The sequence below is a fragment of the Loxodonta africana genome, chromosome 1 (genome assembly GCF_030014295.1).
Source record: "Loxodonta africana isolate mLoxAfr1 chromosome 1, mLoxAfr1.hap2, whole genome shotgun sequence".
Classification (NCBI taxonomy): domain Eukaryota; kingdom Metazoa; phylum Chordata; class Mammalia; order Proboscidea; family Elephantidae; genus Loxodonta; species Loxodonta africana.
In genome coordinates, this window is record NC_087342.1 from 77,233,950 (window position 1) to 77,244,766 (window position 10,817).

Genomic DNA, 10,817 nt, shown 5'->3' on the forward strand with positions numbered 1-10,817 from the left:
TCCCAAATACCCACATTTTTTCCTGCAGGTTAAGTGTTCCTTATTTGGGAGATGACATAACTTTTTAATAAAGATTCTTCAAGATTTTTTTATTTTGTTTTGCTCTTGAACAGTTGTAAATTTCTATAACGTATTATACTTACTTTCTCCAGGCAATTGTATTTTTTCAGTCTTCTTCGTATTTTCATTTATTCAATTTTTTTTTTTAGTAAGTCTATTATAGGCCAGGCTCTTTTCTAGACTATGGGGACATTATGGAGATCAAGACAGTTGAGGTCTCTGACCTTGATGAGCTTCATGTTGACTTACTCTTATTCATGTAATATTTACTGTTAAGATTACATCATGCTGTGTGTATGAGACAGAGGAAGAGACAGAAAGAACAGATAGCTTATTTCTAACAGCAAGGCCACTGATTTTAATGAAAAGAAGAATGATTTATGTGAGGTTGATATCTGAGGAAGTACAGAGTGAGAAATTGGGGGGAAAATAACTCTAGTACGATGAAGAAAATAAAAAGGGAATTATAAAGTGAGAGAAGGGAATAATCTAGATATTGGATTAGTTATTCCCTGGGTTTTTGCTGAAAGTAGTATTGATGATGATTATTTACAATTGGTGTTCTTGATGTGTGTGGTTTGAATGCCATAAATTCATATATCTTTTCCAGTAGAAGCTGTCTAGAAACATGATTACAGACTCCATTGATAAAAGCTTCCATTAGTTTAAGGATTAAAATGTATTGTTTCCCTTAGAGTAAAATTGGTAAGGGGTAGATTTTATCTTCTATGTATCCTCAGAAAATACAGAAGTGGGAGAGCCAGTTGGAAATATTTCACTTCTCGATGGAGAACTAAGATTGAGAGATTAGGGGAGCATGTATTTGAAATTCATCCCGAAAACTTTAGGGAGAAACACAAGATATCTCTAAAGTTCATGCAATCGTAAAAAGGTATTGACCTTAGTTTTTTAAATCCTCCCTGCCATTTATTAGATGAGTTACCCTGGGGAAGTTCCTGAATCTTCTGAACACTCAGTTCTCTCATGTGTCTCATATGTCTCAAGTGTCATTTTCATATGGTTGTTGTGGTGGTAAAATGGCAGGTACTTTTACATAATATTCGTTTATCACCTTCTTTCTTGCAAACAAAGAGGTGACTGAAAACACCTCAAATCCCTAATCAAATGGTTAAACACAAATTGTAAAATATAGAGGCCTCTTGTTTCCAACGACGGCACTGGGTGCTGGTCTTGTTTCCAACAGGTAGAGCACAATGGAAAGAGCTAATGTCAGTGCCTTCTCCGGATTCATTCTCTTGGGCTTCTCTGGCAGATCCCACCTGGAGACAGTTCTCTTTGTGGTAATCCTAATCACCTACTTGTTGAGCTTTCTAGGCAACAGCACCATTATACTTTTGTCAACTTTGGAACCCCATCTCCATACCCCTATGTATTTCTTCCTTTCCAACTTGTCTTTTATGGATCTTTGCTTGACTACTTGTACCGTCCCTCAGACACTGGTCAACTTCAAGGGGAAGGACAAGACCATCACCTATGGTGGCTGTGTCACACAGCTCTTTATTGCCTTGGGACTGGGGGGAGTGGAATGTATCCTCCTGTCTGTCATGGCTTATGACCGTTATGTAGCTGTCTGCCGCCCACTCCACTACATGGTGATCATGCATCCCCAGCTTTGCTTGCAGTTGGTTGCAACTGCTTGGCTTACAGGCTTTGGTAATTCTGTGATGCAGACGGCATTGACCATGACTCTCCCTCTCTGTGGTAAAAACCAAGTGGACCATTTCTTCTGTGAAGTCCCAGTGATGCTGAAACTGGCCTGCACCGACACCTCCATCAACGAGGCTGAACTATTTTCTGTCAGTGTCTTCTTCCTGGTGGTGCCACTCTCACTCATCTTAGTGTCTTACGGTCACATTACCCGTGCAGTCCTGATGATTAAGTCAGCACAGGGTAGACAGAAAGCTTTTGGAACCTGCAGTTCTCATGTCCTGGTGGTGATCATTTTCTTTGGCACACTCATCTCCATGTACCTCCAGCCTCCCTCCAGTTATTCACAGGATGTGAACAAAAGCATCGCGCTCTTCTATACTCTGGTGACTCCTCTGCTGAATCCCCTGATTTACACGCTGAGAAACAAGGAAGTCAACGTGGCACTAAGGAGATTAGTGGGGAGAACCATAGCCTCAAAAGAGGGTTAATACAGGGCTTGCAGGTCCAAATGCTTTTGCTCTGGAAAACTTCTCAGCAGCTAAAATTACTTTTAACTTAATTCCAGATATCCTTATGCAGTATGTACTATGTACCGGGCACTGTTTTAAATACTTGATCAGTGACTGAAAAAGAGAAACACCTGTCCTCATGGAGCTAAACTTCCTAGAGAAGAGAAGAGAAGTTAAATAAGGTAAGCTAAAAAGAAATGGTGGTCTATGGTGTATTGGAATACTATGCACTAATGAGAATAAACAAACTGTAAGTACATAGAATGACATGAGTGATTCTCACAAACACAGTGTTGAGTGAAAGAACTCAGATAAAAAGATGGTGCCCAGCCACAACCGATGACTGCCCTGACAGGGAGCACAACAGAGAACCCCCGAGGGAGCAGGAGATCAGTGGGATGCAGAACCCAAATTCTCATAAAAAGACCAGACTTAATGGTCTGACTGAGACTAGAGGAATCCCAGCGGTCATGGTCCCTAAACCTTCTGTTGGCTCAGGACAGGAACCATTCCCGAAGACAACTCATCAGACATGGAAGGGACTGGACAATGGGTTGGAGAGAGAGGCTGACGAAGAGTGAGCTACTTGTATCAGATGGACACTTGAGACTGTGTTGGCATCTCCTGTCTGGAGGGGAGATAGGAGGGTAGAGAGGGTTAGAAACTGGCAAAATTGTCATGAAAGGAGAGACTGGAAGGGCTGACTCATTAGGGGGAGAGTAAGTGGGAGTCTGGAGTAAGGTGTATATAAGCTTATATGTGACAGATTGACTTGATTTGTAAACGTTCACTTAAAGCTCAATAAAAATTATTAAAAAAAAAAAAGCAGTTCATGTTGTATGAATCCATTTATACAAAAGCTTAAAGCCAGGCAAACTAAATCTGTGGTATTAAAAGTCATATAGTGGTTGCCCTGTGGAGTGGTGATTAAAAGGGGAAATGGGGAGGGTGCTTCAGGAGTTCTGGTCATGTTTTGCTTCTTGTTCTGGATCCTGGTTACATAAGGTGTGGAATTTGTGAAAGTTCATAGAAATGTGGTCTTTGATATCTGCATTTTCTCTAAGTATATTTTACTTCATTAACATTTACATTTAAAATTTTAAATATAAGCCAGGACTAACAGATAGTATGATACTAAATAATCACATTAAGTGTTATTGTTTTCCTTTTACACAAAGTTGAATTTAACTTACGTGAATTAAACTCATCGTATGTAAAGCAGAATATTTCTCTTGTTTCATCTTTTCTTCCAGCAGAAGGAATATTGACATAGATCCAAAACATTAGAAGTATGTTGGGCTCATATCTCTACTTTCATTTGAAATCCTCTGCAACCAAAACCATTCAGTCTCTAATTGACTCTCACATTAACTATTTCATCTTAATTTTGTTTCTTCTCTATTTCATCCAAATATAATGCTGCCAGTTTTATTTTCTTAAAACATGGATAATTATGTCAATCTTCTACTCAAAATTTTCCACATGAAAATTTCTTCATATTTACCCAAACAATTATTAAACCTGGCACTCATGCCTGTGTGAAAACTGGATTCACCTATTGTCTACTATATTTGTAGGTATGATTCCTCTTTCATTTCTCATGCTGTTTATTTGATCTCTTCACCTTCTCTTGCTCTTTGTCTTGCTCTTTCTCTCTTCCCCTATCTTTCTCTTTTTTCACTTCGTTAGTCTTGCCGGAGATTTAATTCATTTAGAAGTATTTTCAGGTAAGATTTGTGTTCTTTTTGTCATATTCTCTATTACAGCTATTATAGTTGCAATATTGAAGGATTCTACGGGCAAAAAAATTGAATGATGCATGAAGCATCAAAAGAATACAGAAGGAATACTGTACAGAGTCATTGTACCAAAAAGAACTGGGTGACATTCAACCATTTCAGGAGGTAGCATATGACCAAGAACAGCTGGTACTGAAGGAAGAATTTCAAACCTCAGTGAAAGCGTTGGTGGAAAGCAATTCTCTAGGAATTGATGGAATACCAATTGAGATACTTCAACAAACAGATGCAATGACAGAAGTGCATACTCATCTACGTCAAAAAATTTGGAAGACAGCTACTTGGCTAACCAACTGGAAGAGATTCATATTCGGGCCCATTCCAGAGAAAGGTAATCAAATGGAGTATAGAAATTATTGAACAAAATCGTTAATAATACATGCTCGCAAAATTTTGCAGAAGAAAATCAAGAACAGTTCTAGCCAAACATCGACAAGGAACTGCCAGAAATTCAAGCTGGATTCAGAAGATGTCATGGAACAAGGGCTATCATTACTGATGTCGAATGGATCATGGGCTGACAGCAGAGAATGCCAGAAAGATGTTTACCTGCGTTTTACTGTCTACACAAAGGCATTTGACTGTGTGGATCGTAACAAATTATGGATAACATTACAAAGAGTGGGAATTCCAGAAAACTTAATTTTGCCCATGAAGAGCCTGTACATAGATCAAAAGGCAGTCATTCGAACAGAACAAGGGGACACTGTGTGGTTTAAAGTCAAGAAAGGTGTGAGTCAGAGTAGTATCCTTTCACCATACCTATTCAAACTGTATACTGAGCAAATAATCAGAGAAGATGGACTCTATGAAGAAGAACATGGCATCAGAATTGGAGGAATACTCATTAACAAGTTGCAATATGCAGATTATACAACCTTGCTTGCACAGAATGAAGCACTAATGATAAAGACAAAAGCCTACAACATTCAGTATGGTTTACACCTGAATGTGAAGAAATTCAAAACCCTCACAAGTGGACACATAAAAACATCATGATAGACTGAAGAAATTGAAGAAGTCAAGGATTTCTTTCTTCTTGGATCGATAATCAATGCCCCTGGAAGCAGCAGTCAAAAAATCAACTATGCATTGCATTGGGCAAATCTGTGGCAAAAGACCTCTTCAAAACCTTGAAAAGCAATGTCGCTTTGATGACTAAGATGTGCCTGACACAAGCCATGGTATTTTCAATCACCCCATATGCAAGGGGAAGCTTGACAATGAAAAGAGAAGAACAAAGAAGAATTGATGCATTTGAATTGTGGTGATGGTGAAGAATATTAGACATACCATGGACTGCCAGAAGAATGAACAAAGAAGTCTTGGAGACAGTACAACCAGAATGCTGTTTAGAAGCAAGGAAGGTGCTTACTTTGGAAGTATCATCAGGAGGGATCAATCTCTGGAAGGGCATCATGTTTGGTACAGTTGAGGGTCTGCAAAAAAGAGAAAGACTCTCAATGAGATGGATTGATACAGTGGCTGCAACAATGGGCTCAAACAACAATAACTGTGAGGATGCCACAGGATCACAGAATGTTTCCTTCTGTCATAATTACAGTTGGTTTAAGTAGGAACCGACTAGATGGTGCCTAACAACAAAAACATGGTTATCTTTGTTTCCTTTTTATGTGATTTTCTGCTCTTATCTTTATTATTTCCTTCTTTCTACTTTTGGGGGTTTATATTCTTATTGGAAACCCCGGTGGCGTAGTGGTTAAGTGCTACGGCTGCTAACCAAAATGTCGGCAGTTTGAATCTGCCAGGTATTCCTTGGAAGCTCTATGGGGCAGTTGTACCACGTACTATAGAGTTGCTACGAGCTGGAATCAACTGGACGGCACTGGGTTTGGTTATTCTTCTTATTTTCTGACTTGTTGAATTCGATGTTTATAGTTTTAGCATTTTATTATCTTCTGATATAACCATTTCAGGCTATAACTCTCTTCTTTAAATACAGCTTTAACAGCATCCCAGAATCTTATGTATGTAGTACATTTCTTGTAATGATACCTCCTTTATTTTAGACGTTATTTAAAATGGCATTTAAAATGAGGGTTTTAAATTTTCAAAATTTTACATTTTGAATCTTTGGTATTGATTTGTAACTTAATATCATTGTGGTCAGAGAAAGTGATGTAAATTATACTGGTTTTTTTAGTGTTTGTGGGAAATTCTTTTAAGACCTAATAAATTTGTTCAAAAAATGTGTATTCTCTATTTTTAGGATTCAGAATCATGCATATGCCTACCAGTAAAAGCGTATTTATTGTGTTGTTCAAAAATCTTTTCTGATTTTTTTTTCTTTTGTCTACTTGATCTATCATGGAGATGGAGGGTTAAATCTGTGGTCATGCTTGTGATTTTGACAAGTCCTTCAGTTAATATCATCAATTTTTTAAAATATATATTTGTATCTATGAAACTAAGTACATATCAGTGAATTTCATATTTTCTTGATGAAGTCTTCTTTTTGTTGTCGTTGGACAGCATTACTGACCCTAGCAATTCTTTTTATTATCTACTTTTTATGATAATAATATAAATGCACAAAATTTATTCTGATCACTAATTTCATGGTATATTTCTTTTCCATCTATTGAGTTTTCCCTATCTTCTTGAATTTTTCTGAGAACTATCTTGAGGGAGGAAGTCAGCTCTGGTCATAGTTCAGCATGATGTTCAGGACCAGACTCTGCTTTTTTGTTCCCTTAGTCATTTGTTTCTCATCCATATGTTCTGAACTTTGAGGCTTTTTTTTTGGGGGGGGGGAGGGCTACTGAATCATAGTGATCTTATTTATTTTATATTCTGTATTTAAATATTCCAAAATCTTTTTCCATTTGATTCTTCTCTCTTTTGCTTCCATCTTGTTCTTACTCATGGTAACTTGTTTCCTTGTGTCTTTTTGTGATTTTGGTTGGTGAACTTCTCATTCTCTTGAACTGTACCTGAGGGAGTATTTGAAGCTTGGCTTAAGGTTGTGTTTCTTCAAATAGCATTTGCATTTTTTTGTCTTAAGTCACTTGGATGCACTACCAAATTCTTTCAAAGCAACGTTGAATGCAAAAGGACAATGGAGTTTCATTTTCAAAAGATTGAAAGAAAAAACTTAGAACTTAGAATTTTTATCTAGCCAAATGGTCATTTAAACACAAGAGCATGATAAAAATTCTTTGGTATATAAAGCCTCAGAAGTTAGCCAAAAAATACCTAAGTAGAAAAAATTTTGGATACATACTTAAGAGAAGAACAATATATAGGAGATGCTGGAAGAAATAGGTAAACTAAAAGTGACCACAAACTTTGATAAAGTTTGTTGTAATTAAAAAATAGTTAAGACCAAAGATATACCAAAAATTTTTTGAATCTAATGCAGAACAACAACAACAAAAACCCAGTATAATATCATACTTTTGTGGTTGATAGTGGGGAGTCTAAGGGATGTGAAAGTGAGTTAAATTCTTTACTGACTAGGGGTAGAGAAGGTATTGACATCAATTTTTAAAACTCCAGAGAGAATAAAAAAATAAAATAAGAAAAAGTGGGAGAAAAATAATAAGATGATTGATTCAGGTATTTCAAAAATTATAATATCCTTAAATGAACTAAACCTTCCTGGACCCCACCTTAGAAAAATAAAGATTGGCCAGTTGGATGAGGGGAGGGGAGAACTTGACTATATGCCGTTTAAGAGAAGCACACCAAAACATTAAGGACAAAAGAAAAAAAAGGGAGAAAAGGTCTCAAGCTAATATTCCTACATAAACATTTAATAAAAGAGACTTTAAGACAAAAAGCATTATTAGGTATGGAGAGGCACACCAACTGATTGTAAAATCTCGAAGTTTCAATTCACCATGAATTTAAAACACAAATGCACCTAATAAAATTGTCTCAGGATATACAAAGGAAAAATTGATAGAAACAAAGGAATAAAGAGTTAAACCCACCATCAAAGTATAAGATTTAACACACTACTTGAGATTATTTATTGGTAACAGATAAAAAAATAAATAAATAAGGAAGGATATTAAAGATCATAAAAACAAAATTAATGAGATGGATTTAAGGGATACTATAGAATTCTGTATTCAAAAATAGAAAAGATTCTCTGTTAGCTCCAAACTGGAAACATTCCCAAAGCCAACTCTTCAGGCAGGGATTGGAATGGGCTATAAGAAAACAATACTGATGAAGACTGAGCTTCTTGGAGCAAACAGACACATGATTCTATGTGGGCAGCTCCTGTCTGGAGGTGAGATGAGAAGGCAGAGGGGGACAGGAGCTGGTTGAGGGGTCGCAGAAAATACAGGGTGGAGAGAAGGAGCGTGCTGTCTCATTAGGGGGAGAGCAGCTAGGAGTACATAGCAAGGTGTATATAAATTTTTGTATGACAGAGTAACTTGATTTATAAATTTTCACTTAAAGCACAATTAAAAAAAGAAAAAAGCATGCATCTTTCTCAGGCACAGATGGGACATTACACCAAGAAAGCCTCAAATATGTTTTAAAGTATAGTTAGCATCCAGTTCATGACTTCTGACAAAAATACAAATTAGAAATTAATATTGAAATATAAATGAAACAATTTGCTGCTTAGAAATTTAGAGGCACGTTCTAAAAATCTAAACAAACTAGACTTTAAGTCAAAATGTGTTATAAGACACAAAGAAGGACATTATGCAATGATAGAAGGATCAATCCATCAAGAAGACATAACAATTATAAATACATATGTCCCTAACATCAGAACCCCAGAATATAGGAAGCAAACAATGATAGAAATGAAGGGAGAGATAGAAGTTCTGTAATAATACTTGGAGCCTTAAATACCCCACTTTCAATAATGAATAGAACATCTAGAAAGAAAATCAATAAATAGAAGACTTGAACAACACTATGAGCCACCTAGACCCATCAGCATATATAGAACACTCCACACAACAACAGCACAATATGTATTCTTCTCCAGCGCACATGATCATTCTCCAGGATAAATTATATGTTAGGTCGCAACAAATCTCAATAAATTTAAGAAGATTGAAAGTGCCTTCTCAGACCACAGCGGAATAAGACTAGAAATTAATAACAGAAGGAACACCGGGAAATATGCAAATATGTAGAAATTAATGGCACACTAGTAAAGAACCAATGGGTAAAGGAAGAAATCGAAAGAGAAATCAAAAAATACTAGGTGTTGAATAAAAAGGAAATCACCACGTACCAAAACTTATGGGAGGCAGTGAAGACAGTCAGTGCTCAGAGGGAAATTTATAGCAATAAACACCTTCATTAAAAAAGAAAAAAAATCCCAAATCAATACCACTCAGGCTACAACTCAAGGAATGAGAAAAAGAAGAGCAACTAAGCCTAAAGTTACCAGAAGGAAGGAAATAACAAAGATCAGAGCAGAAATAAATGAAATAGAGAAGAGAAAATGAAGAGACTCGATGAAATCAGAAGTTGGTTTTTTTTGAAAGATCAATAAAATTGACAAAGCTTTATCTAGGTTGACAAAGAACAAGAGCGAGAAGATGCAAATATCTAAAATCAGAAATGAAAGTGGGGACATGACAATGGACCCTAGAGAAATAAAAAGAATCAAAAGATCATATGTTAGGTCTTATGATAAGAGAATAGTATCATTACCTATCAATATTATCATTAGATAACAAAGGTATGAATTATCCTTCAGATTAAACAGCATAGTAGAATAACAGAATGTATGATAGAATGAAGGCCTCAAAAAATAATGGTGTATTCATTGGTTAGCAAGTTGTGAGTTTGTTCTCAGAAATGTAGGGTCTATAGAATAAACACAGAACTATAGATTAAAGGAGTGTTTTTTATTTAATCATGTAGACAATTGTTGTTGTTGTTGTTGTTAGATGCCCTCAAGTCCATTCCAACTCATAGTGACCCTATGTACAATAGAATGAAACATTGCCCGTTCCTGCACCATCCTCGCAATCACTGTTATGCTTCAGCCCACTGTTGCAGCCACGGTGTTGACCCATCTCTTTGAGGGTCTTCCTCTTCTTGGCTGACCCTCTATGTAGACAATGGGAGGTAAAACTATTTTTACGCAAGAACGTGATGTGACGTGACAGTTTTAGGAAAAATCATTCAGATCACACTGCAGAAGTTGAGAGTCTGTCTAGCTGGAAGACTTCTTAGGAGATGAGTTAAATAGTTCAAGCAAAGGGTAAAAATACCTTGATTAAAGTATTGGCAACAGATGAAAAATGTAGGCTGGATAGTGAATGTATTCTAGGAAAAAGAGACAATCAACAAAGATTAGGTTGAATGTTGAAACCAAAACAAAAAGAAAAATAAAGGATAACTTGGGGATGTCTTGCCCAGGTAACTGAGGGCTTGTTACTGAGATTCTGGAAATTTGACATGCAAAGACAGGACCTGGTTTCAGATTTTGATAAGTTTAGTTGTAAAACTATTGACATTTTAGAGTTCACAAATAATTCATGTGTAGATAGCCAAGATGCAAACTGATTTAGTATGGTACTCCAAGTTTTTTTTTTTTTTTCTTTTCAAGAAGAGGGTATGGTTTGAGGATTTATCATATAGATAGTTGTTAGAGCCATGGAAATGTGTCCCATGGACAGTGTGGAGAGAAGAGAGCCAAAGACAGGACTTTGAGAAATCTAAACATTGAAATTGGTGCCCGGTGGGAAAGAAGACTAAGAATTAGGAGTCTAAAGCATAATAGAGAAACAAAAAGTGAGTGATGAAGCCAATGGACAGTAGCATTTCT

The 10,817-nt window shown here is 36.5% G+C and overlaps 1 protein-coding gene across 1 annotated transcript; it reads left to right on the forward strand.

Moving 5' to 3' along the window:
- The first annotated feature begins 324 nt into the window (after positions 1 to 324).
- LOC100671418 (putative olfactory receptor 2B8) lies at positions 325 to 2,219 on the forward strand. The gene has a single exon (XM_064293630.1). The coding sequence runs from the start codon at positions 1,275 to 1,277 to the stop codon at positions 2,217 to 2,219; it is 945 nt and encodes a 314-aa protein (XP_064149700.1). The 5' UTR covers positions 325 to 1,274.
- The last annotated feature ends 8,598 nt before the right edge of the window (positions 2,220 to 10,817 follow it).